Source organism: Hyperolius riggenbachi, chromosome 4 (genome assembly GCF_040937935.1).
Source record: "Hyperolius riggenbachi isolate aHypRig1 chromosome 4, aHypRig1.pri, whole genome shotgun sequence".
NCBI lineage: Eukaryota > Metazoa > Chordata > Amphibia > Anura > Hyperoliidae > Hyperolius > Hyperolius riggenbachi.
The window spans coordinates 35,089,049-35,116,972 of NC_090649.1; the positions used below are offsets into that span (position 1 = coordinate 35,089,049).

The 27,924-nt window shown below is 45.1% G+C and overlaps 1 protein-coding gene across 1 annotated transcript in view; it reads right to left on the reverse strand.

The window, feature by feature from the left end:
- LOC137570330 (fucolectin-like) overlaps nt 1–27,346 on the reverse strand; it is a 52,815-nt gene extending 25,469 nt beyond the window's left edge. Inside the window, exons 1-2 of the mRNA XM_068278975.1 lie at nt 27,319–27,346; nt 9,155–9,258 (exon numbers count right to left, since the gene is read on the reverse strand). Coding sequence (XP_068135076.1) covers nt 9,155–9,230 — 76 coding nt within the window. The 5' untranslated portion in view covers nt 9,231–9,258; nt 27,319–27,346. The remainder of the gene's footprint in view (nt 1–9,154; nt 9,259–27,318) is intronic.
- Nucleotides 27,347–27,924: the final 578 nt, after the last annotated feature.

Sequence of the window (27,924 nt, forward strand, 5' to 3'; positions counted from 1 at the left end):
CTGGAGATGTCAGTACCTACATACAGGCAAAGGAGAGGGCCAATACGAGGAGCCACCCTGCCCTACTACTGAAACAGTGGCAGGGCACATTCATAGAGGCTTCTAGTTAGACGTGAATATGTTGGAGTAAAAGCACCTTCTCCATCTCCTCCTGACCAAACTCGAGCTCACAGCAAATGCCAGAAGATAGAACCTCTTTCTTTCAACTTGCTGACACCTCCCCCCACCACCACCACCTTTTGAGACATATTGTACTGCAATATCATGAGACGCTAAGTCCTGGCAGCACAAAGAAATGATGATGTGCTTAAACTGCAGTAGTTAGGGCCAAAACATTAACACTGAGCCTAGAAACAGTGCTGCACATTGCCTGGTGTGGTAGGCTGCATCTGAATCTACTACAATGAACTAAAAAGCAAAGCAACACAGCTGTACACTAGCCCTTTACTGCCAGAGAGACCCTACCTACAGTAAGTTCTAATATCTTGCAAGGACACAACAGTATAATACAGTCTACCTTCCATACAAAATGTCCTTGATCATTATCAAGGCATTATAGAACAGTCTTCTGAGCAGGCCAGATTTTTCACTAATATTGACCTTATTGAGTTTAAACTAACCAAAATAAATGAGCTATATTCTTGATAAGTCTGAACTTTTCCCCTTAGCAACACTTCTGGAGAAAGATTCTTTTTTTATTTGTTAGCACAACAAGAGCTTTAAATATCCACTATGAAGAGTATTCAAACTCAGGCCCAGTCACACAATAAACAGGAGCAGACAAATCAATTTTAAGTGATTATTTTAAGATAATTTTTTGTATCGCTTTCTGAAAGTTCATCTAGAAATTCTTATGGTTGTGATCTTACTGACTTTTTGTACCCATTTACTGTATAATTTAGAGAGACAACTCAGTAATAGAGATGGCCCGAACCTCAGATTTTAGGTTTGTGAGCTCGCAAACGCGAACTTCTGCAAAAGTTTGCGAACCAGTGAACTCTGCAAACCGCAATAGACTTGAATGGGCAGGCAAACTTGAAAAACTATAAACACTGTTTCTGGCCACAAAAGTGATGGAAAAGATGTTTTAAGGGGTCTGACACCTGGAGGGGGGCATAGCGGTGTGGGATGTATGGCAAAAATCCCTGGGAAAATTAACCTATTTTGGTTCCTGGACGTAGTTTCTACGTCCAGGAACCAGGAATGGGAGGTGAACATTTCTCTCGTGAAAACCACGGAACCTGAATGGGTTAAGGATTAGGGATGCTCTCGTTGATGGTCTAGAGCAGTGGTCCTCAAACTAAGGCCCGCGGGCCGAATGTGGCCCCCTAAGGCTTTCTTACCGGCCCCCCACACAGAAAATGTATTGCTTATAAATGCAGTCAGCTACATCTTTAAATATTGGTGGTCCACATATGGAATAGCAGTGCAGCACCCCCCATCCACATGGAAGCCAGAAAGCAGAAATTTTGCTGGTTTTCAATCAAATTCCACATCAGGTGACACTGCTGTCCAATTGGCTTGCAGATTGTCACCTGGGTATGCTTCACTGTCTGGTCCACAAAGACTTCTACATCATTTTATGTTTACTCCGGCCCCCCAGCGGTCTGAAGTATGTTGACCCGGCCCTCAAACCAAAATGTTTGGGGACCCCTGGTCTAGAGGGTAAGACAGATACCTATTACACACTAGGTCCTGGGTTCAAATCCCAGCTATGGTATATAAGCATGGTTTTCAAAAAGTACAAATCCTTAATCATGCTACTTTTTCTATCGAATTGATCATAATGGAAGTATGGTTTATGCTACCGCCAGCTTTAGCATGTAGTGTGGGTCATGGTCTAGAGGTTAAGACAGATACCTACTACACACTAGGTCCTGGGTTCAAATCCCAGCTATGGTATATAAGCATGGTTTTCAAAAAGTACAAATCCTTAATCATGCTACTTTTTCTATCGAATTGATCATAATGGAAGTATGGTTTATGCTACCGCCAGCTTTAGCATGTAGTGTGGGTCATGGTCTAGAGGCTAAGACAGATACCTACTACACACTAGGTCCTGGGTTCAAATCCCAGCTATGGTATATAAGCATGCTTTTCAAAAAGTACAAATCCTTAATCATGCTACTTTTTCTATCGAATTGATCATAATGGAAGTATGGTTTATGCTACCGCCAGCTTTAGCATGTAGTGTGGGTCATGGTCTAGAGGTTAAGACAGATACCTACTACACACTAGGTCCTGGGTTCAAATCCCAGCTATGGTATATAAGCATGCTTTTCAAAAAGTACAAATCCTTAATCATGCTACTTTTTCTATCGAATTGATCATAATGGAAGTATGGTTTATGCTACCGCCAGCTTTAGCATGTAGTGTGAGTCATGGTCTAGAGGTTAAGACAGATACCTACTACACACTAGGTCCTGGGTTCAAATCCCAGCTATGGTATATAAGCATGCTTTTCAAAAAGTACAAATCCTTAATCATGCTACTTTTTCTATCGAATTGATCATAATGGAAGTATGGTTTATGCTACCGCCAGCTTTAGCATGTAGTGTGGGTCATGGTCTAGAGGTTAAGACAGATACCTACTACACACTAGGTCCTGGGTTCAAATCCCAGCTATGGTATATAAGCATGCTTTTCAAAAAGTACAAATCCTTAATCATGCTACTTTTTCTATCGAATTGATCATAATGGAAGTATGGTTTATGCTACCGCCAGCTTTAGCATGTAGTGTGGGTCATGGTCTAGAGGTTAAGACAGATACCTACTACACACTAGGTCCTGGGTTCAAATCCCAGCTATGGTATATAAGCATGCTTTTCAAAAAGTACAAATCCTTAATCATGCTACTTTTTCTATCGAATTGATCATAATGGAAGTATGGTTTATGCTACCGCCAGCTTTAGCATGTAGTGTGGGTCATGGTTTAGAGGTTAAGACAGATACCTACTACACACTAGGTCCTGGGGCCAAATCCCAGGTGTGTGTGTGTGTGTGTGTGTGTGTGTGTGTGTGTGTGTGTGTGTGTGTGTGTGTGTGTGTGTGAGAGAGAGAGAGAGATTTTTCCGATGGAATTCCGTATAAGTCGGAATTCTGCGGAACTGCCCCGGTATACCATCGGAATGGAACGGTAACAGAATTTCTATATGACGGAATGCGGAATTGTGCCGGAAACGGAAATGGGCTATTCCGACCATGCCTGTTAAGGATTTGATGCACAGTAGGGTTATAATCCCTAAATGGCAGAAATCACCTTGCATTCCTATATTGGAGGCATAAAGTGCTTTAAAACATCTTGCGTGTGTATGCCTGGATCAGGTAGTGTAATTCGTGTACTGCTTCACACTGACAAACCAAACTGGCTGTTTGACGCACTACCGCAAACAGCTGCAAAGGGCTGTCGTGTGACACTCCCAGCCCAGGACATAAACTGGCAGTCCTCTTGGTGGCAATGTTCGTGTAGTGATGGCTGTGCTCATGCGCACGTTGGCGAGAGTGCAGGCCATGATGATGAAAATTGAAAAATACATTTTGTTTTTTTGAATAATTGAAAATTTAAGTTAGTTATAAAATTCTATGATTTTTTTTCCCTGATATATGTTACTTTGATAACTGTGGTAATTCCAGAGCTAATACCTGCCGACGAGAGCTGACTAGATAACCTTGGGCCAATCGCATGACGGCGATGACACATTTGGATGTCTGACTGTATTAACTTTGGATGGTTCTTTCTCTACCCTTGTTAAAGCTTACATCTATTTTTTTAAATTACTTTTTCTGCTGTATGGGCAGTTCCTTGAACAAGAATCTATTATGGAGGGCAAGTCTGCCATTTATTCAACTATGTGATACATTTTCCATGGTACTTTCTCAGTACCATGGTGACCACGGGTAACTGGCCAGGAAATGGAATCAGGGTTCGATTCTGGTCCGGAGTGGGAGCCTGAGAAACGGCTACCACCACCACATATCCAAAGAAGTCAGCAGGCATGACACGCCAAGTCCCAACTCAGGGAGGTAGTGACGAAAAATAACATTACAGGAGGACTCTTTCGAGGCCCTGCTGTATAATGATGAGACGAATACAATTGAAATCTTTTAACGACAATCTGTTATGGAGGGAAAGTCTGCCATTCATTCAACTGTGTGATAAACTTTCCATAGTACTTTCTCAGTACCATGGTGACCACGGGTAACGGCCAGGGAATCAGGGCTCAATTCCGGTCCGGAGAGGGAGCCACAGATGCAGTGAAAGGTATGCACTGACTGGTATAAAACAGTGTGCAGTCACACAGATGCTGTGAAAGGTATGCACTGACTGGTATAATACAGTGTGCAGTCACACAGATGCAGTGAAAGGTATGCACTGACTGGTATAATACAGTGTGCAGTCGCACAGATGCAGTGAAAGGTATGCGGTGAATGGTATAATGCAGTGTGCAGTCACACAGATGCAGTGAAAGGTATGCACTGACTGGTAAAATGCAGTGTGCAGTCACACAGATGCAGTGAAAGGTATTCAGTGACTGGTATGACACAGTGTGCAGTCACACAGATGCTGTGAAAGGTATGCAGTGACTGGTATAATACAGCATGCAGTCCCACAGATGCTGTGAAAGGTATGCAGTGACTGGTATAATACAGCATGCAGTCCCACAGATTCTGTGAAAGGTATGCAGTGACTGGTATAATACAGCATGCAGTCACACAGATGCAGTGAAAGGTATGCACTGACTGGTATAATACAGTGTGCAGTCACACAGATGCAGTAAAAGGTATGGACTGACTGGTATAATACAGTGTGCAGTCACACAGATGCAGTGAAAGGTATGCAGTGACTGGTATAATACAGTGTGCAGTCACACAGATGCCGTGAAAGGTATGCAGTGACTGGTATAATACAGTGTGCAGTCGCACAGATGCCATGAAAAGTCTGCAGTGACTGGTATAATACAGTGTGCAGTCACACAGATGCAGCGAAAGGTATGTAGTGACCGGTATAATACAGTGTGCTGGGCCTGGCACAGTACAGCAAGGGCCAGCTGCGACAGACAGGACTGTATATATGAAATTTCAGTCACTGTGGCACACACACACACACACACACACACACACACACACACACACACACACACACACACACACACACACACACACACACACACACACACATATCAGAAGAACATTAGCTCAAAAGAACTGTTTTGGGGTGCTTTTAGCAACAAATATTAGCAAGGAGCAAGCTAACAACAACCTAACAAACGTTTTCCACATCTCCAGCAAGCTCTGTCCCTTCCCTTTCACTATAGGAAGATCATCAGAGTGAGAACATGGCCAACGCGGCAGCGTTTTTATGGGGGGGCAGGGTTCCAAGAGGGAGTGCAGCCTGATTGGCTGCCATGTGTCTGCTGACTGTGATGTAGAGGGTCAACGTTTAGCCCAATGATGTGGTATAGGGGGCGTGTCAAACTCGCTATGTGTTTGCGATTCTCCGCGAACCGCTCGGATTCACACAAACAAGTTCACTGGCGAACCATTCGGGCCATCTCCACTTAGTAATAGCAGTGATAGCAACCATTAGAGATTATGCAAACAACTGTTATCCGGGGAGTCCGAGAGATTTCGCTGCCGGGATACTTGGGCGCATGATACAGCCGGTATATGGCTTATGGCTTATCCAGCTGCTGCACAAGTTCCCGGCTGCATTAAGTACTATTCCCCCTCCAGGTCCACGTGAATAGTTGGGAATGATGTAATTTATATACATCAGATAGCTATCGCTGGAGGCCGAATTACTGTGTTTTCAAAGTAACTCCAGCTCTGCTTTCTGACGGCACCGAAGTTACTGACTATGCGCCGCTATAGCCACTGTGCCCAAATCTACCTGTGCTGCATTTGTAGTGTTAGTATCCGGGGACTATTGACATAAAGTCTACAGGATCATCTTCCAAACACCTTACTGATAACTGGATAGTCATGCTACCTATCAAGGCAGCTCCCACTAGCATCTAATATTTCAGGTGCCCAGATGGGGAAAGCCATGGTGGCCTTTTGGATATGTCAGCCTTAAACTACTCATTAAAGATTTGGCTTCCAAATCAGTGAAGAGGACTGAGGAGTCTGGACCAGAGGAAAACTCATTGAGGAAAATAATATAGTGTACTTCTGATGTGAAAAATAAAATCAATTTTTTACTCACCTCAGGCTTCTTCCAGCCTTTCGCAGCAGTCTCAGTCCCTTGCCGCAGCACCGGCGGTTGTCCTCGCTGTCCCACTGACTGCCCACAATGATGTTGACTTGCCGGTGGTGTTGGGTCTTCTGCGCCTGCACAGGCTCGCATTCACGTCATCTGGGGTACGCACCTGCGCAGATGCAGAAGACCCGAATCCGCTGGCGGGTCGTCATCATTGCAGGTGTCCAGCAGGGACGCCGAGGAGTATGGGGATGCGGCGAGGGACTGAGACTGCTGCTAGGGGCTGGAAGAAAGTTAAAAAAATGGTTTTATTTTTCAAATCGGAAGTCCTTTAAGTATGGTTTCTGCTCCATGACTAGAATTTTACTTTATCCTATATAATAAACCCCCCATGTCCCTGTGTCTTCCTGTGTCCTTGCTTCCTCCTGTGTCCCTCCCTGTGTCCGTGCTTTCAGACCTGACAGTTTGCTGTGTGTGAACCTCATTACATTGTGGGAAATAACAGCTTTTTCCAACTGCCAAGCAAACAACATCTCCCTGTGTGCATATACTTCAGACAGCATTGGTGGATGGGCCAGCGGGACAGACACGTCTGTGCGCTTGTTGCTGGGAGTAGCGGTCCTGGCCTAGTACCCATTTTTTAAGGGGTGGGCTTTTTACTAGTATATATATATATATATATATATATATATATATATATATATATATATATATATATATATATATTTACAGTTAATTAATCAAGTTAAGCTGTTACTGGAGATACTAGAAAACTATACAGTTTACTTTAAATAAAAATGCCGGATCTTTACCTGTACTTGTATGACCTATTATTTCCCAGGATCTTTTCAATACTATGATATATTCACATGTTTAACCAACATTTAACCACTTCACCACTGAGGGGTTTTACCCCTTGAGCACCAGAGCAATTTTCACCTTTCAGCGCTCCTTCAATTCCTTCGTCTATAACTTTATTATTACTTATCACAATGAAATGAACTATATCTTGTTTTTTTCGCCACCAATTAGGCTTTCTTTAGGTGGGACATTATGCCAAGAATTATTTTATTCTAAATGTGTTTTAATGGGAAAATAGGAAAAATGTGGGAAAAAATTAATTATTTTTCAGTTTTCGGCCATTATAGTTTTTAAATAATGCATGCTACTGTAATTAAAACCCATGAAATGTATTTGCCCATTTGTCCCGGTTATAAAACCGTTTAAATTATGTCCCTATCACAATGTTTGGCGCCAATATTTTATTTGGAAATGAAGGTGCATTTTTTTCAGTTTTGCGTCCATCCCTAATTACAAGCCCATAGTTTATAAAGTAACAGTGTTGTACCCTCCTGACATAAATATTTAAAAAGTTCAGTCCCTAAGGTAACTATTTATGTTTTTTTTTTTAATTGTAAATTTTTTAATTTTTTTTTAATTACAAAAAAAAAAATGGGGAGTGTGGGAGGTAATGAGTTAATTTTTTGTGTTTAAGTAATATATTTGTATGTGAAAAATGCTTCAGGGTGTAGTTTTACTATTTGGCCACAAGATGGCCACAGTAACTTTTTGTTTAATGCGACCACCAAGCGTCCTTCCGGACGCTTGGAGGAAGTACTAGGAGGCTGGGTAAGTGTTTTTTTTTTTCACGATGATCGCGCTGCTCATCGGAGAGCAGCGGATCATTGCGGGGCTTAGATCAACGAACGGGAATGTATTTTCCCGTTTATTGATCCCCGGGCGAGTGGCGTGTTTACGAGCGGGAGTGCGCGCTAGAGCATACGGGAGCGCGGACAGCAGCGGGAGCGCGGAAAGTACGGATTTCTCTGTCCCTGGGGGTTAAAGGATGGAAAAAGGGACGGAGAAATCCGTACGGGCGGGGGTAAAGTGGTTAAGCATAGTTTATTTGCTAGCTTTCAAGCAAAAGAATTAAGGGATAACTGTACCATCGCAAATAAACAAGTTATCATTTCTACCCCAGGAGGATCAGCAGGACAGCCATGAAATTCCCACATTAAAGGACACCTGAGGTGAAAATAAACTAATGAAATTAGTTTGTATCTATCAATTGTATCTCTCTTCTCCTAAAAATGAGTTTGTAAGATTTTTTTGCAGTTTTATCTTTTATTTTAAATCTACCTTTTACGTTTTTACCGTTTTATTGTTTTTTGCTCAATGACACATTCATTGAAGTAAGCCAGAGCTAAAATCAATGAACCATTGACCCTTTTTATCTACCCCCTTCTCTCAGAAGCCATTTTCTGCTAGGAAAGTGTTTTATGGCTGTAATTTCTTATCAGTGAGAGTCACACTGTAGTCTAACCCAGTTCTGACTCAGACAGGAACTGCCACTTACATACCTGATGTTTAACTCTTTCAGGCAGAGAAAAAAAAAGAAAAAGTAAAAAAAAGGAACACAGCCTAATTATTTGTGTGCTAGGCACTGTACATACACACGTCTATCTCATGTTACATGTCAACTTGAGTATCCTTTAAGAAAATAAATACGGCAGTCACTATATACCTCTCACTTGAGGTGTGCTTCGATTGTACATGTTGCTACTCATCCCATGTGAGTGAACATAACACAGCATAGGGTGGCTTGTCACAACAATCAGTGACATCATGCCCTATCTACAAAAGGAGGGGGAGATTGATGCAAGCCTTGCATTGCAAGAGGCAGATGTTCTACACTATTTGCAATACATTTTGACGTGACAGTGGATGCCCCGCCCCCTGCCATAAATACCTTTCAACCCCTTCCTCTGTAGATGAGGCATGATGTGGTTGGTTGCTATGAAATCTAGCCAACTGTCCCCTCATGCTTGGCTCCACCAATGCAGGGAACTCCAGGGGATTAGATGGTAACTGTCCCTATTTTGTAAGTATAGTAATATTTAAAGTTATACTTCCTTACACAATAATATTTTGTTACACAAATTGTATGGATCTCACCTTTTGAATCCACCAGCATACATAAGAGGGTGAAAATGACCGCGACAGACGTAGTTCTTTTCATTATGTAGAGCATGGTCTCCTGAGCTGTCTTATCAATCAACCTAGAAAATTAACATGGTTATTATCACCTGGGAAGCTAAAGCACAGAAGTGATTTCCCCACATGTGGTCTGTGCTAACTACAGTCATTACACCTCCCAACTTCATAGGAATCTCAGGAGTTTAAAAAATGTTATGAGAAAAAAAAAATTCTTGCCCCAAGCAAGCCAAGTAAATACAGTGGGTTGCAAAAGTATTCGGCCCCCTTAAAGTTTTCCACATTTTGTCACATTACTGCCACAAACATGCATCAATTTTATTGGAATTCCACGTGTAAGACCAATACAAAGTGGTGTACACATGAGAAGTGGATCGAAAATCATACATCATTCCAAACATTTTTTACAAACAAATAACTGCAAAGTGGGGTGTGCATAATTATCAATACTTTGTAGAACCACCTTTTGCTGCAATTACAGCTGCCAGTCTTTTAGGCTATGTCTCTACCAGCTTTGCACATCTAGAGACTTAAATCCTTGCCCATTCTTCTTTGCAAAACAGCTCCAGCTCAATCAGATTAGATGGACAGCATTTGTGAACAGCAGTTTTCAGATCTTGCCACAGATTCTCGATTGGATTTAGATCTGGACTTTGACTGGGCCATTCTAACACATAGATATGTTTTGTTTTAAACCATTCCATTGTTGCCCTGGCTTTATGTTTAGGGTCATTGTCCTGCTGGAAGGTGAACCTCTGCCCCAGTCTCAAGTCTTTTGCAGTCTCCAAGAGGTTTTCTTCCAAGTTTGCCCTGTATTTGGATCCATCCATCTTCCCATCAACTCTGACTAGCTTCCCTGTCCCTGCTGAAGAGATGCACCCCCAGAGCATGATGCTGCCACCACCATATTTGACAGTGGGTATGGTGTGTTCAGAGTGATGTGCAGTGTTAGTTTTCTGCGACACATAGAGTTTTGCATTTTGGTCAAAAAGTTCCATTTTGGTCTCATCTGACCAGAGCACCTTTTTCCACATGGTTGCTGTGTCCTCCACATGGCTTGTGGCAAACTGCAAACGGGACTTCTTATGCTTTCTGTTAACAATGCCTTTCTTCTTGCCACTCTTCCATAAAGGCCAACTTTGTACAATGCATGACTAATAGTTGTCCTATGGACAGAGTCTCCCACCTGAGCTGTAGATCTCTGCAGCTCGTCCAGAGTCACCATGGGCCTCTTGACTGCAGTTCTGATCAGTGCTCTCCTTGTTCGGCCTGTGAGTTTAGGTGGATGGCCTTGTCCCGGTAGGTTTACAGTTGTGCCATACTCCTTCCGTTTCTGAATGATCGCTTGAAAAGTGCTCTGTGGGATGTTCAAGGCTTTGGAAATCTTTTTGCAGCCTAAGCCTGCTTTAAATTTCTCAATAACTTGATCCTTGACCTGTCTTGTGTGTTCTTTGGACTTCACGATGTTGTTGCTCCCAATATTCTCTTAGACAACCTCTGAGGCCCTCACAGAGCAGCTGTATTTGTACTGACATTAGATTACACACAGGTGCACTCTTTTTAGTCATTAGCACTCATCAGGCAATGTCTATGGGCAACTGACTGCACTCAGATCAAAGGGGGCCGAATAATTACGCACACACCTCTTTGCAGTTATTTATTTGTAAAAAATGTTTGGAATCATGTATGATTTTCGTTCACCTGTACACCACTTTGTGTTGGTCTTTCACGTGGAATTCCAATAAAATTGATTCAGGTTTGTGGCAGTAATGTGACAAAATGTGGAAAACTTTAAGGGGGCCGAATACTTTTGCAACCCACTGTATGTATCTTACATCTGGAATACAAGTATCACCCTGGCTTCTATGTGTAACAATTGTCCCTTAGAGGCTGTGGAGTTGCAGTAATGGCTGCTGATGTATTCCCTGCTGCACTGATCTTATCAGGGTAATATGAGGGGAGCAGATAAAAAAATGGCACAGGACAGGAGCCCATAAAAATGGCACCGCAATATGTATAGGAGTAGCTATGGGTGGGCCCGGGCGCAGCACTGTGAGGGTGCTCAGCACGTCTGCCGCACCCACCCTCCCTCTGCAGAAGAGTTAGCAGGAGAAAAAGTGAGGTACATTTGGCTATCTAAAGGGGAGTTCCTCTGGCTATATAAAGGGGGAGACATCTGGCTGTTTAAAAGGGGCACGTCTGGCTATCTATAGGGGGGAAGGGAGGCACATTTGTCTATCTGTGGGGGGAAGGGGGCACATCTGGCTATCTAGACAGCATTGGTATATGTGTCTCCACCCATGACCACACCCACATTATGATGCGTATCCACACCCATTTTGTACGAGGGGTCCCTGGGCGCTGAAAACCCTACCTACGCCTCTGTGCAATAGGCAGTAATAGTACAAGCCACGATTAGCGGCAAGAAGGTTAAATTATGATGCCCAACAAATAGCAGGAGTCTAGCACCCGCTATTTATTGGGCAACATCATTTAACCTTCTTGCCGCTAATTGCGGCTTGAACTATAGCTGCCTATGGAGGCAGGGAGTCAGGTACAGGCAGGGGGGGGTACAGTGGTTAGGTTTGGGGGGGGTGGAGTGGTAAGGTTTAGGCAGAGGGAGGCTTCAGTGTAAGAGTAGGCAGGGGCTTTAGTATACATTACCTGGTCCCAGGTGATTGTGTCTCCTCTACTTCCTTGTTATTTTGCAGGTGTCCTGCAGCTAGCCAATCACCGCAGGGCTTCAGTCCCCGCATGGTGATTGGCTGGCTGCATGACAGTCCTGCACACTAAGCAGGAAGTGAAGGAGACGCAATAGCTGGGAGCAGGTAATGTATCCCTGATGCCAGGAGCAGTAATGTATCACCTGTGAAGGCCATTTTAGGACATTTCTAAAATGTTAAATAACCTTAGTAGATATTGGGCTTGATTCACTAACCGGCGCTAAGCCGGTTAGTGTGCCTTATCACTTAGTGGGCACAAACTACAGCGCTAACCTTATCTGAGGTTAGTGTGCCTTATCTGAGGTTAGTGTGCCTTATCTGAGGTTAGTGTGCCTTATCTGAGGTTAGTGCACACAGCGTAATGCGCTGATCTTTGCGCAGGGTGAGACGATAACATCGCATCTGCTATACTGTACATGATGCAACCTTAAGGTCGCATAGGATGTGACCTAAACGGCGCATCAGTGCATCGTTATCGTCGCTGTGACGGACGAGCCGTCAGTGCGCAGAAAACGCAGCCGCAATCGACTTCCTGCCTCGGTTGTCGTTGCGCTGCCCCAATCAGAATCTCGTGTCTGTGGACACCAGGCAGTCCAGCCTGGGGAGTCTCTGCTGTCTTCAGGGGAGTAATTAGCAGAGTTCTTTTCATGAAGCCTGTGCCCTGTGACTTGCTAATGAAGCCAGAGGGGTAACACTCAGATGTTAATTAACAAACCAGGAGTCTTTTCAGAGCCAAGGAAGCTAATCCCAGCAGGAGGCAGACTTAGCGGAACCATTCAGCCAGGATAGGGAAACATAGAGTTATGATCTTTATGCATGTTTTAGAAGTATCATACATCGGAGAGCTGTGGGAGTTATATCCTTCTGCTGGTCCGGATCTTGTGAGTATTTTGATATTAAATTGGGGCCACTGGCAGAATCAGAACTCGGGGAATTCCACCGTTTTTTAGCCGGGCATGCAAACATGCCCAAGTTTGATATCATATTAATAGGTAGGTTCTGGGGATCGAGAATATGTAATTATTATTTGTGTGCCGGCCGCGCAGGTCTGCCTAGGGAACATGTCAGGATTATGAGGTTGCTAAAGCCCCTGCCCAGATGTGATTACCATAGTCCAGCCTGGGGGCCGACTCTGGAAGCCCGCCTCTGATCTCAGCTCCATTAAAAGTGAATGAGCTGCCTGGGAAGGAAGTCCTCCCATTCCATCCATATGAGAACATCCTGCTGCCAGCTCAGAGGACATAGGGCTGGTGGCCATTTTGCTGAACTTTGAATGAAGCCCTGAGACAAAGGACACATGTGCGGGCGGCCATCTTGATTGGCCATCTCTTCTGTAATCTGGAACAAAGAATTCTGCTGAATTCTGATTGAAACCAAGAACTTTATGATTTTCCCACAAGGACATATTTCCACAAACCATAAGTATTTTCTTCCTTTTTATTTCATACTGGCTATTACTGTCTTAATAATTGTGATTTTAATAATTGTCTGTATATATTAATTATTTATATTGCGTGAATAAACGACTTTCTCCAAGTCATTCACTGTCCGCTACCCTGCTTATCAGCACACACACAGAACTGATCCCGGGTCTCTGAAGATACGCTACCGTTTGTTTGTTGTTGGCTAGACAGAATATCGTGTGTTTAACCGTTTTATTCGCACGACTAGTCAGTCAGTGTAGTGGGCTCCACGGTCCCATGATAACCGCGGTGGTGGCAGTTTACTCTGAACCAGTGGGTGAAGTTGTAATCACCCGTGTCTCACAGGCTCCCTTCTGAGTTGTCTGCGGCTAATTCTTAACGGTTCCTGCGCATTGACTGCGACCAGAGTTCGCACGATCTGTGCGCTGGCACCGTTTAGAAGGCTAAGTGCGGTCAGCCACTAGAGCTCCTGTGACAGTCGCATCATATACAGTGGGTGGGACATTATCATTGCACCCCGCGCAAAGATCTGTGCATTACGCTGTGCACGCGGTGTGGTGCGCGATGGAGCTTTGTGCATCTTTTAGTGTGCACAAAGCTACTTATGGAGCTGTGGCAGTGTTAGCCCCCGAGTCCCCAGAGCTGAGGGAACTTTTTTTTTTTTTTTTTTTTTTTAAACCGTTTCCCCCATTCCTCGGCTATAATGTAATATTTCCAGCTCCCCACCACTCTCCTCGTTCCCCCGTGCTGCTGCCGCCTCACCTCTCAGATCGGCGACGGGCAGGAGATAGGATGGAACCAGCCACACCGGCGCACGGCAGCCGCACGGGGGACTTTAAATGCTGGACGTGACAGATGATGTCACTTCCTGCATTTAAATTCACTGCGTGGCTGCCGTGCGCTGGTGTGGCTGGTTGCTATCTCCTGCCTGGTCCGATCTAAGAGGTGAGGCGGCGGCAGCACGGGGTAATGAGGGGAGGGGAGCGGAGGGGGGCTGGAAATATTACAATATAGCAGCCAATCTGACGGCGTTTTGTGGGTAAATCTGCAGCCGATCAGCAGATCTGAGTGCATTTTGTGGGGACATCTGCAGCCAATCTGAGTGCATTTTGTGGGGACGTCTGCTCCCAATCTGGGTGCATTTTATGGGGACATCTGCAGCCAATCTGGGTGCCTTTTGTGGGGACATCTGCAGCCAATCTCTGTGCATTTTGTGGGGACATCTGCAGCCAATCTGACTGCATTTTGTGGGGACATCTGCTCCCAATCTGAGTGCGTTTTGTGGGGACATCTGCAGCCAATTTGAGTGCATTTTGTGGGGACGTCTGCTCCCAATCTGGGTGCATTTTATGGGGACATCTGCAGCCAATCTGGGTGCCTTTTGTGGGGACATCTGCAGCCAATCTCTGTGCATTTTGTGGGGACATCTGCAGCCAATCTGGGTGCATTTTGTGGGGACATCTGCTCCCAATCTGAGTGCATTTTGTGGGGACATCTGCAGCCAATCTGAGTGCATTTTGTGGGGACGTCTGCTCCCAATCTGGGTGCATTTTATGGGGACATCTGCAGCCAATCTGGGTGCCTTTTGTGGGGACATCTGCAGCCAATCTCTGTGCATTTTGTGGGGACATCTGCAGCCAATCTGGGTGCATTTTGTGGGGACATCTGCAGCCAATCTGACTGCATTTTGTGGGGACATCTGCTCCCAATCTGAGTGCGTTTTGTGGGGACATCTGCAGCCAATTTGAGTGCATTTTGTGGGGACGTCTGCTCCCAATCTGGGTGCATTTTATGGGGACATCTGCAGCCAATCTGGGTGCCTTTTGTGGGGACATCTGCAGCCAATCTCTGTGCATTTTGTGGGGACATCTGCAGCCAATCTGGGTGCATTTTGTGGGGACATCTGCTCCCAATCTGAGTGCATTTTGTGGGGACATCTGCAGCCAATCTGAGTGCATTTTGTGGGGACGTCTGCTCCCAATCTGGGTGCATTTTATGGGGACATCTGCAGCCAATCTGGGTGCCTTTTGTGGGGACATCTGCAACCAATCTCTGTGCATTTTGTGGGGACATCTGCAGCCAATCTGGGTGCATTTTGTGGGGACATCTGCAGCCAATCTCGGTGAATTTTGTGGGGAAACTGCTGCTATTTTTTTTTTCGGGGGGGGGGGGGGGGGGACTACTAGGGTCTGCCGGCCCTCCACCATGTGGCCTGGAAAAGAAACGGCCCTCCATGCCCGCGAAGTTGGACGGCACCGATATACAGTATAGCGGGTGCAACGTTATCGTTGCACCGCGTGCAAAGATTGCCGCATTTCACTGTGCACGCTGTGTGCGCTGTGCGCGGTGCAATACGCGATGTAGCTTTGTGCATCTTCTAGTGTGCACAGAGCTACTTAAGGGACACTAAGTTCAGATAAGGCACACTAACCTCAGATAAGGCACACTGACCTCAGATAAGGCACACTAACTCAGATAAGGCACACTGACCTCAGATAAGGCACACTAACCTCAGATAAGGCACACTGACCTCAGATAAGGCACACTAACCTCAGATAAGGCACACTAACCTCAGATAAGGACAGCAGCAGAGAATAAAGCCAGCACTCACCACTTGGGCTGCATTTGAATGACTCATCACCTCATGTGCACCACTTAAATAGCTCAAATACACACTCAGCAATCAAACAGATGCAAAACATATGCATAATTAAATACTTACCATGCAAACAGGAAAGCACTATGGGGGCTGCTAGCCTGGTAGTTACAGAATTATGGAAATAAATACGGGTAAAAGGCTGCGCATCCCTGACCTAATACTACAATTGAATGGTTAATCGCTTAGATTAGATAGTGTAGGACATCTGCTCTGGAGAATTACCTCAACGTTGGTGCAGATGTCTAGTAGATTGTATTTTGCATGCAAACTATAATGGAAGCTAAACTTTCTCCATAAACCAGTATTGCATTGTTTGGATGCGGGGCGTGCAATTTTAGTCCAGGAGGGGCGGTGTACGCCACAGCAATTAACCACTCAATTGTAGTATTAGGTCAGGGATGTGCAGCCTTTTACCTGTATTTGTAACCTCAGATAAGGCACACTAACCTCAAATAAGGCACCCTAACCGGTTTAGCGCCGGTTAGTGAATCAAGGCCATTATCTGCATCACCCTGCGCTATTTTATTGCGGCACCATTTTTTAATGTACTCAGTGAGGGAGCTCAGGGCTAAACCATGACAGCACTGTGGTCAGGTACAGTGAAGCATGCAATTTGGGAGCTGTAGAAGTTTGGGTTCCGCCATTGGCATCCGTAGAAATAGGCTTACCCCTCACCCTCCGGGATCCAGCGTTGCCCGCCCCCCAATCGGCAGCATGTAAACATATACCTTCCTGGCTCCAAAGCAGGTGCAATGGTGGCTCTCTGATTGGCTCTGGTGGAAATAGCTGAGCCCCATCGGGTCCGCTCTATTACAGGTGACTTGAGTGGACCCGATCGGTCTGGGCTATTCCCACTGGAGCCCATGGGAAAGATGCTACTGCGCCTGCGCTGGAGCCGGAGAAGGTAAATATTGCCGCCACTTCTGCGCCTGCACCACTGGCAACAACCTTGTTGTCTGTATTTTTGGGGCTGCCAGCGCTGGATCCTGGAGGGTGAAGAGGACGGGGAAGCATCATTAGGATCCAGAGGCTTCCCCCTCCCAAGGTTAGCACACCCACGGGGCTGTTTTTTTTTTTTTTTTTTTTTTTTTTTTTTTTTTTACAATTCCTTTTTAAAGTGGACCTGAACTCAGACCTCCTCTCTGTTCCAAAAGATACACAACAGCATAATAACCTTTAAACAAACAAACAAACAACATGTACAGGTAGTGCCCGACTTAGAAACGCCCAACTTACGAATGACCCGCCAATACAAACGGCATGGATTCAGTGTTTCCATGGGAACAAGCCAAAAAAAAATTTGAAATTGGACTAGTTTTTGAGAAAATCGATTTTCAAAAATTCAAAGAAAAAAATGACGGTACTTATCCGTTATCCGGGCGCATCCGGCAGGTGGCGACAAAACTCCACCAGAGTTACATCTTTCCCTACTATCCATGGCGGCCTGGAGGGGGAATAGTAATTAGCGCCACCTGCCGGATGTGCCCGGCTAACGGATAAGTACCAAAATGACTTTTAAACTTGTATAAGCAGACACAGAGTGCAGAGGTGACACAGAGGGGGACACTGGAGGCCCAGGGGGGGGGCACAGGGGACAGCGATAGCACATTGTTCCGACTTAAGAACAGATTCAGGTTAAGAACGAACCTACAGACCCTATCTCACTTGTTAACCGGGACTACCTGTATTTGTTACAGCTGATACAAATCCTAAAATAAATCTGCACAGTTTAACTTTCTACTTCCTGATTCATGGAAGCAGACATAATGCTTACAGCTTGTGCTTTCAAATGGTCTTAGCTGCTTATCTGCCATGGGCAGTCATGTGACACGGGGGGATCAAATTACAACTTGATATTAGACACAAATGATTGGGAATTAGACAGGCTAAACTCTCTGAATACATACAGGGCGCATTTCTCTCTGTTTTCCTTCTGCCCTGGGCAAGAGTTTGGGTCGATTTTAAGAATGAAAAAAGCAAATACTCTGAAAGCAATCAGAACCTGGCTTGTATAGGGCTGCAGACAAGGCTTCTCAGCCAATATGGGCTTGCATATTGTAGTTTCTTGTGCAGCACAAATACACATGAGCTGAAAACTGATTGCAAGTAAGGCATCAGTTCCACATATTGCAATGCATGTTAGCAGAGAGGCCATGTGCAGGCTGTCTCTATCCCCTCCCTAATCTCTTCCTCTCTTGAGAGAGGTATCCAATGTTTTGAGAACAAGTATGCTTTGGTATTTGGGAGCTGACTTACCTGTAAGCTAAGGAAAAAAGGGAGCCATATAAATCTATCCTACTAATATAATAAATGGGAAAGTTCAGATGTTTGGATGTTTGGATGTTTGTTACTCGATCACGCAAAAACGGCTGAACGGATTTGAATGAAATTTTGCACACACATAGTACATTACCTGGAATAAAGTATAGGATACTTTTTATTCCCATAACCAAAAAGAGACAAACACAAATTTCACTGGAAAATGTAAACTGCAGACATTCTTACGGGATCAGTGAATAATGGCGCACAGCGCCTATGCATAAAAATGGCGCCGCATTAAAAAGATACGCTTATCGCTATTTATCGTTAGTACTGCATAATAATGGCGCACAGGGAAAAAAGAAGAAAAACGGCACACACTAACGTTATTTATCAATAGTGGCACACACTAACGTTATTTATCAATAGCGCCCTACATAAGCCAAACTGCAGACGTTATTTAACTGCAAAACGGGGAATGGATTTAATGTAACACTGTCAAGGTTAGGGTTAGGCACCACTGGGGGGGTCTTAAGGTTAGGCACCACCAGGGGGGTCTTTGGGTTAGGCACCACCAGGGGGGTCTTAGGGTTAGGCACCACCAGGGGGGTCTTAGGGTTAGGCACCAACCAGGGGGGTCTTAGGGTTAGGCACCAACCAGGGGGGTCTTAGGGTTAGGCACCACCAGGGAGATCTTAGGGTTAGGCACCACCAGGGGGGGTCTTAGGGTTAGGCAACACCAGGGGGGTCTTAGGGTTAGGCACCACCAGGGGGTGGTTAGGTTTAGGCACCACCAGGGGGTGGTTAGGGTTAGGCACCACCAGGGGGGTTTAGGGGTTAGGGATAGGTACAGAGAGGGTTCTGTGTGTTAACGGTAAATAACAATAAGGCTTTAACGTTAAATAACAATAAGGCTTTAATGTTAAATAGCGATAAGAGTCAAACGGATTAGCGGCAACACCATGCGCCATTATTCGCAGGCGCCATTTTCAGATGGATGCATTCTTACACTGTTACACTGGAGGTGTGTTTAGCTTCTAAGGATAGAATGGTTAATTTGCATATATTCAGCAGTGATGCACTGGGAGACATCTCAAGCTCACTCCAACCTGAATTATCGCAAATTCTTTCTGTTTTAAGAAAGCAAACGTTTGTTTTTCTTAACATTTTAGTAAGGGGGCTTTTAGGACAATTGTAGTCCCTTACACACTCCAATGAGTTCTGGGTCACCATGAGCTTGCTGGTTAGTCTGTACCTCTCGGTGTTACAAGCCCTACTGCATAGAGCCAAATTAATCCATACCATGCACTGATTAGGATCAAACAATCCAAAACAGTCTGTATGTATGTTGGATTATTATGGCTCTGTACAAATTAACAAGCTGACACATCAGTGCATTCCAGCGGTTCTGGAGGTGTGTTTAGTTTCTAAGGGTAACAATGGATGATTTGCATATATTCAGCAGGGATGCACTGGGAGATATCTCAAGCTCACTCCAACCTGAATTATCGTAAATTCTTTCTGTGTTAAGAAAGCAAACTTTTGTTTTTCTTACGCTGTTAATGGTAGGGTTCTCAAACTTTGCACAGTTGGTCAATTTTCAAGGGGGATATTTCTGCCATTCTTGCACTGTTAATGGCACAAGCCTCAAACCTGGTATAGTTGATCATTGGGTGATTGGGGTTCAATTTCAGAAAGGGGGTGGAGCCACAAATAGACAATCAGATTTGTTTCATTCCAATGCAAATTATTGTTGCCAAACACCGCAAAGCTCACAAACTTGGTAATTGAGTAATTGATTAATTGTGTGTTAGGGTTAGGAAAGTGGGCACAGCCAACACCAGCCAAATACATAAGCGGGCAACGCAGGGTCATAAGTGGGCGGAGACAAATACAAATTTTACTGGGAAAATGTAAACAGCAGCCATTCTTACACTGTTAATGGTAGGGTTCTCAAACTTTGCACAGTTGGTTACTGGGTGACTGGGATTAATATTCATAAAAGTGGGTGGAGCCTACAAAAAACAATCAAAAATTACCTATTGATTTTTCAGGGGAATACTTCATTGCTGCCATTCTTGCACTGTTAATGGCACAAGACTCAAACCTGGTACAGTTGATCATTGCGTGACTGGGGTTTAAATTTATACAAGGGAGTGGAGCCCCAAACAGCCAATCTGATTTGTTTCATTTTAATGCAGGTTATTGATGTCAAAGATCGCAAAGCTCACAAACTTGGTCATTGAGTAATTGAGTAATTGTGTGTTAGGGTTAGGAAAAGTGGGCGCAGCCAACACCAGCCAAATACATAATCGGGCAATGCTGGGTCATCAGTAGGCGGAGACAAATAAAAATTTCACTGAGAAAATGTAAACTGCAGCAATTCTTACACTATTATTGGTAGGGTTCTCAAACTTTGTACAGTTGGTCACTGGGTGACTGAGATTAATATTCAGAAAAGTGAGTGGAGCCTACAAAAGCCAATCAAAATCCACCTATTAATCTTTAAGGGGAATATTTAATTGATGCCATTCTTGCACTGTTAATGGCACAAGCCTCTTGCACTGTTAATCACCTGTACCTGGTACAGTTGGCCATTGGGTAATTGGGGTTCAAATTCAGAAAAGGGGTGGAGCCACAGCCAATCAGATTTATTTTATTTCAATGCAAATTATTGATGCCAAAGACCGCAAAGCTCACAAACTTGGTCATTAAGTAATTTTGTGTTAGGGTTAGAAAAAGTGGGCGGAGCCAACACCAGCCAAATACATACCTGGGCAATGCCAAGTCATCAGTGGGCGGAGATAAACACAAATTTCACTGGGAAAATGTAAACTGCAGCCATTCTTACACTATTAATTGTAGGGTTCTAAAACTTTGCACAGTTGGTCACTGGGTGACTGGGATTAATATTCAGAAAAGTGGGTGGAGCCCACAAAAAACAATCACAATTCACCTATTGATTTTCAAGGCAAATATTTAATTGCTGCCATTTTTGCACTGTTAATGGCACAAGCCTTAAACCTGGTACAGTTGATCATTGGGTGACTGGGGTTAAATATTTAGAAAAGAGGTGGGGCCACAAACAGCGAATCAGATGTGTTTCATTTCAATGAAAATTATTCATGCCAAAGACCACAAATCTCACACACTTGGTAATTGACTATTGACAATTGTGTGTTAGGGTTAGAAAAAGTGGCCACAGCCAACAGCAGCCAAATACATACTCGGGACACATTAGGACATCAGTGGGTGGAGAAAAATACAAATTTCACTGCTAGAATGTAAACTGAAATTTGGCACACACATAGTACATTACATGGAATATAGTATAGGAAACTTTTTATTCCCATAACCAAAAAGGGGGCGGAGACAAATACAAATTTCACTGGAAAATGTATACTGCAGCCATTCTTACACTGTTACACAGGAGGTGTACTTAGCTTCTAAGGGCACAATGGTTAATTTGCATATATTCAGCAGTGATGCCCTGGGAGACATCTCAAGCTCACTCCAACCTGAATTATCGCAAATTATTTCTGTTTTAAGAAAGCAAACTTTTGTTTTTCTTAACATCTTAGTAAGGGGGCTTTTAGGACCATTGCAGTCCCTTACACATTCCAATGAGTTCTGGGTCACCATGAGCTTGCTGGTTAGTCTGTACCTCTCGGTGTTACAAGCCCTACTGCATAGAGCCAAATTAATCCATGCAATGCACTGATGAGGATTAAACAATCCAAAACAGTCTGTATGCATGTTGGATTATTATGGCTCTCTCTGTACAAATTAACAAAATGACACATCATTGCATTCCAGTGGTTCTGGAAGTGTGTTTAGCTTTTAAGGGTAACAATGGTTAATTTGCATATATTCAACAGTGATGCACTGGGTGACATTTTAAGTTCACTCCAACCTGAATTATCGCAAATTCTTTCTGTTTTAAGAAAGCAAACTTTTGTTTTTCTTACACTGTTAATGGTAGGGTTCTTAAACTTTGCACAGTTGGTCACTGGGTGACTGGGATTAATATTCAGAAAAGTGGGTGGAGCCTACAAAAGCTAATCGAAATTCACCTATTGATTTTCAAAGGAGTGGAGCCACAGCCAATTAGATTTATTTCATTTCAATGCCAATTATTGATGCCAAAGCCCGCAAAGCTCACAAACTAGGTCATCCTTGAGTAATTGTGTGTTAGGATTAGAAAAAGTGGGCAGTGCTAACACTAGCCAATTACATACCCGGGCAACGCCGGGTGACCAGCTAGTATATGTATATATATATAGTAGAGTAAGTGCCTCAACCTTCAAGCAAGAAGAAGAAGTAGCGGCCTGCCCCCAGGGCCTGTCTAAGCGAGGAGAAAAATAGCAGTGGCTGAATAGAGTCCTGGTTAAGGGCACTGCCTTTGATAGGGGAGACCAGAGTTCAAATCCTGGCTAGGGTCAGTACCTATTCAGTAAAGAGTTCAAGGCAAGACTCTCTAACACTGCAGGGTGGCCTCCTGAGCATGTCCCAGTGGCTGCAGCTCTTGAACGCTTTGAGTCCAACAGGAGAAAAGCGCTATATAAATGTTCGGTCCTAGACTTGCCGCCGAGCTGGAGGGGGTAGCGGGCAGGAAGGGGGTATTGGGCACAGCGGCAGGAAGGGGGGTCGGACCCTACCTCCCTCACCTGGGTCCCCCATCTGCACTCCCCCTCTAGCTTAAGCTCAGCAGCAGCCGCCGCTATTAGTAAGAGGCAGCGGGCGGGGATGACTCACCTCTTCCGCGTTCCAGCGTGCATTCCACTGTCGTCACTTCCTGCAATGCCGTCCACTTACAATACAGTGTGCGGCATTGCAGGAAGTGACGACAGTGGAACACACGCTGGAACGCGAAAGAGGTGAGTCATCCCCGCCCGCTGCCTCTTAATAATAGCAGCGGCTGCTGCTGAGCTTAAGCTGGAGGGGAAGCGCACATGGGGGACCCAGGTAAGGGAGGGGGGGTCCTGCTGAACTGAAGCTGGAGGGGGAGCGCACATGGGGGACCCAGGTGAGGGAGGGGGGTTCTGCTGAACTTAAGCTGGAGGGGGAGCGCACATGGGGGACCCAGGTGAGGGAGGTGTGGGTTCTGCTGAGCTTAAGCTGGAGGGGGAGCACACATGGGGAACCCAGGTGAGGGGGGGGGTCCTGCTGAGCTTAAGCTGGAGGGGGAGTGCACATGGGGGACCCAGGTGAGGGGGGGGGGGGTCCTGCTAAGCTTAAGCTGGAGGGGGAGCACACATGGGTGACCCAGGTGAGGGAGGAGGGGGGGTCCTGCTGAGCTTAAGCTGGAGGGGGAGCGCATATGGGGGACCCAGGTGAGGGGGCGGGGTCCTGCTGAGCTTAAGCTGGGGGGGGGAGCGCACATGGGGGACCCAGGTGAATGAGGAGGGGTCCTGCTGAGTTTAAGCTGGAGGGGCAGCGCACATGGGGGCAGAGCCGGGCCGAGGCAGAGGTGAGAGAGGCTCCAGCTTCAGGGCGCAGTGTAGGAGGGGGCGCACAGCTCACTCAGCTATCATTCCCCTATTGTGTTTGAAGCAGAGAGAAATAAGAAAAGGGGATGCATGGCAGTGACTGCAAGCCAGATAACAAGAGATTAAGGTGTTGGGGGCCCGGGGGCGCCTCTTAGTCTAATAGCAATCAGTGTGTGAAGGATGGGTGGGGGGACACAGTTTGCTGTCTCAGCTTTGGGTGCTGGAGGACCTTGTCCCGCCTCTGCATGGGGGACCAAGGTGAGGGAGGGGGGGTCCTGCTGAGCTTAAGCTGGAGGGGCAGCACACATGGGGGACCCAGGTGAGGGAGGAGGGGTCTGACCCGCTTCCCCTTAATGCAGCATATGCTACGCCGCGAGTCGACTAGTATCGTTATATAACTTTATAAGGGCAGCACTGTGGCGTAGTGTTTAGCACTCTCGCCTTGCAGCACTGGGTCCCTGGTACTAATCGCAGCCTCACTGTCCAGAGGAAGCGGGCAAGCACCCGCAAAATGCATTGCTAATTTTATGTGCTCAAATAAAAGACACTTTTTCAATAAACTGGTCCAAAAGTAGTGAAAAAAGAATTTTTTTTTCCGCTACATCTACCAAATGCTTGTTTACTTTTATCTAGCAAATTTAAAAAAAAAAACATAATTTGCTATAGTGCCCCTTTAAGTTACATTAGGGTAAAGTTCCTCTTTGAGTAAAATTTCATTAACACTTTAAAGTTTTCTGAAGTTTTTCCCACTTTTTTTGCCTATGCCTTCTCCATTCATAAGGCAAGTATGAAAGGAAAGAAAGTCATATTTAGGTAAAAATGCATTCCAAATACAGTACATGCTTATGTCCTCAAACCACTATCGTGTGATGCGTCCATTTGAAAAGGGCGCCTGTAAAAAAGGGCGCTTGGTGTAGCCCATATATGCCAAATTTGGCTACAAAGGGCGCCTGGTATAGTCGAAAAAGCTAGTTTTAGTTTATAAAAAGGATACTGTTATAGGCAAAATGTGTTGGGCTCTAGATATAGTTGAGAAAAGTGATTACTATGACAAACTTCTCCCTACTCTCACACAGAACCCTCCCTTGATGGTGCCTTACCCTAACCCCCCTGGTGGTGCCTAACCCTAAGACAGCCCTTGGTGATTGCTATGACCTAACTTCTCCCTACTCTCACACAGAACCATCCCCTAATCCTACCCCCCCCCCCCCCCCTGACAGTGCCTAACACTAAGACCTCCCTGGTGGTGCCTAACCCTAAGACACCCCTGTTGGTGCCTAACCCTAAGACTCCCCTGGTGGTGTCTAACCCTAATCCCCTAGTGGTGCCTAACCCTAAGACTCCCCTGCCACTTGTGATGCCTTATCCTAATCCCCCCTGGTAGCAGAATCAAAAACCTTGTAGCCGGATAAAAAATATGGGCTACAGTAGGGCGCCCTTTTGTAGCCAAAAACCTTGTAGCTGAATAAAAAATATGGGCTACAAAGGGGCGCCCTACAGTAGCTGAAAACCTTGTAGCCGAATAAAAAAAAAGGGCTACAAAGACGCCCTACTGTAGCCAAAGGTAGCCAAATAAAATATGGAATGTTATAGTATCACAGCGCAGATTCACTGTTCTTGCTGGTGTATCTCTCCACTTCACCACCTGTGTGCACTCAGTTGTGCAGATAAAATAAACAGGGATGCTTTCAGTGGACAATGATAGCTCTTATGCTGCATACACACTTGAGATAAAAGTTTTTGGAAAAGGCAAGATCACAGACCAATTTTACCCCATTCCATGTAGTATGAGAGCCATACTCTACACAGTCTATTCTATGGAGCTGCACTCCCCATCAGATAAAAAATTTGCAAGATGCTGCACACAAAGATGCCCCTACACATTCAAAAGATCATTATCTGCAAAAGATCTCTTCCTGCAATAGATCCATTCCTGCAAAATGCATTCATAGTCTATGAGATCTGCAGATCATCATACACACCTTGTTTAATAACAGGCAATCATCTGCAGATCATCTGCAGATCATCTGCAGATCAGATCCACCAGGATGGATTTTCAGATCTGCAGATGATTGCCAGATATGCAGATGAAGTCTGTTAAACAAGGTGTGTATGAGGCTCTGCAGATCTCATAGACTATGAATGCATTTTGCAGGAATGGATCTATTGCAGGAAGAGATCTTTTGCAGATAATGATCTTTTGTATGTGTACGGGCATCTTTGTGTGCAGCATCTTGCAAAGATTTTATCTGATGGGGAGTGCAGCTCCATAGAATAGACTGTGTAGAGTATGGCTCTCATACTACATGGAATGGGGTAAAATTGGTCTGTGATCTTGCCTTTTCCAAAGACTTTTATCTCAAGTGTGTATGCAGCATTAATTTTCTGGATAAAAACAGAACAGGCAATTTAGGGTGGGCACTTACTTCTAGAGGGTCCAAATCCACTCAGGACCCTCCTTGGCTAATAGCGCTTCCCACACCAGGTGGTACTCAGACATCACCCCACGATTCTGCCTCCGTGCTGCCCGCTCTTGTCCCTGAATAAAATATGGTCTACCAAGGGGCGCCTGCTTGTAGCCTATATCAAAACTTGGGCACCCTTTTCACCACCTTGTAGCCCAAATTTGCCGAAATAACATTGATTTCTATGGAGGCACCATTTACATACAGGCAGCTCAGGCGCCCTTTTCAACTGATCCCTGTGTGACTTCTGCAAAGCTTCTTTTTGGGCACCTATACCTGACTAGCTATACTGGGGCACCTATACCTAGCTACCTTTAGTGGGGCACCTATGCCTGGCTAACCTATGCTGGGGGCACTTATACCTGGCTACCTATACTAGCGGCACCTATGCCTGGCTATCTATACTGGGGCAGCTATACCTAGCTACCTATACTGTGGGCACCTATGCCTGGCTACCTATACTGGGAGAACCTATGCCTAGCTACTTATACTGGGGGAACCTATGCCTAGCTACCTATACTGGGGGCATCTATACCTGGGTACCTATACTAAGGGCACCTATGCCTGGCTACCTATACTGGGGGAACCTATGCCTAGCTACCTATACTGGGGGAACCTATGCCTAGCTACCTATACTGGGGGCATCTATACCTGGGTACCTATACTAAGGGCACCTATGCCTGGCTACCTATACTGGGGCAATAATACCTGGCTATCTATACTAGGGGCACCTATGCCTGGCTATCTATACTGGAGCACATATGGCAAGCTGCCTCTACCGGGAGCAACTATACCAGACTACCTATACTGGGGGCACTTATACCTGGCTACCTATACTGGGGGCACTTATACCAGGCTTCCTATACTGGGGGCAACTATACCAGACTACCAATACAATTCATTTTTTATATCCTGCCTGGCCTTTTTAATTTCAGTTTTGAGGGGGGTGGAGAGGAGGAGGGGCGTCCAAAGTTTCACAGGGGGCCCCTCCAGCCCAGTGATTTCTAGTTATGCCCCTGAGTACAGCACTGGCATGTACCTGCACTGCACATAGGCCAACAGATCCAGAGCGCAGCTATAAAACAGCTATGAAAATAATAGTATACCTGAACCTGAATGCTGCTGCGTTCTTCTTCTGTGGTAGCACACTCTTATGTGGGATTTATATAGCAGTGAGCACCACAGAGGATGATGACATAATGAGGGGCATGGCCTGTCCTGGTCTTGTTGCAATTTCAGGGAAGCAGCTGAATCAATTTTTCCAAGGGAAAAAAAAACATAGCTGACCTTATGCAAAGCAAACCTGACGGGAAACTTGATGAGGAGATACACGTGGCTGGAAAGTGTACGGGTTAAGGGCACCACCTCTGATATAGGAGGCCAGGGTTCAAATCTCGTGTCTTTCTGTTCACAGATTGCTCAGCAAGCTCATGGAGAGCCAGAACTCCTTGGAGTGTGTAAGGGGTGAAAAAAGGACCAAAAAGGCCCTCTTACTGTATAAAGTGGAATTTTGCATTCTTAAAACAGAAGGTATCTGAGAAAAGTGACCATATGCATATTCAGCAGTGATGCATTGTGGAAGACATCATATGCACACTCCAACCTGAATTATCTCAAATACCTCCTGTTTTAAGGAGGCAAACTTTTGTTTTGGTTAACATTTTAAAAAGGCAAAATTCTGTTTTACTCTTCCTGTTCAATAAGCCAGTACC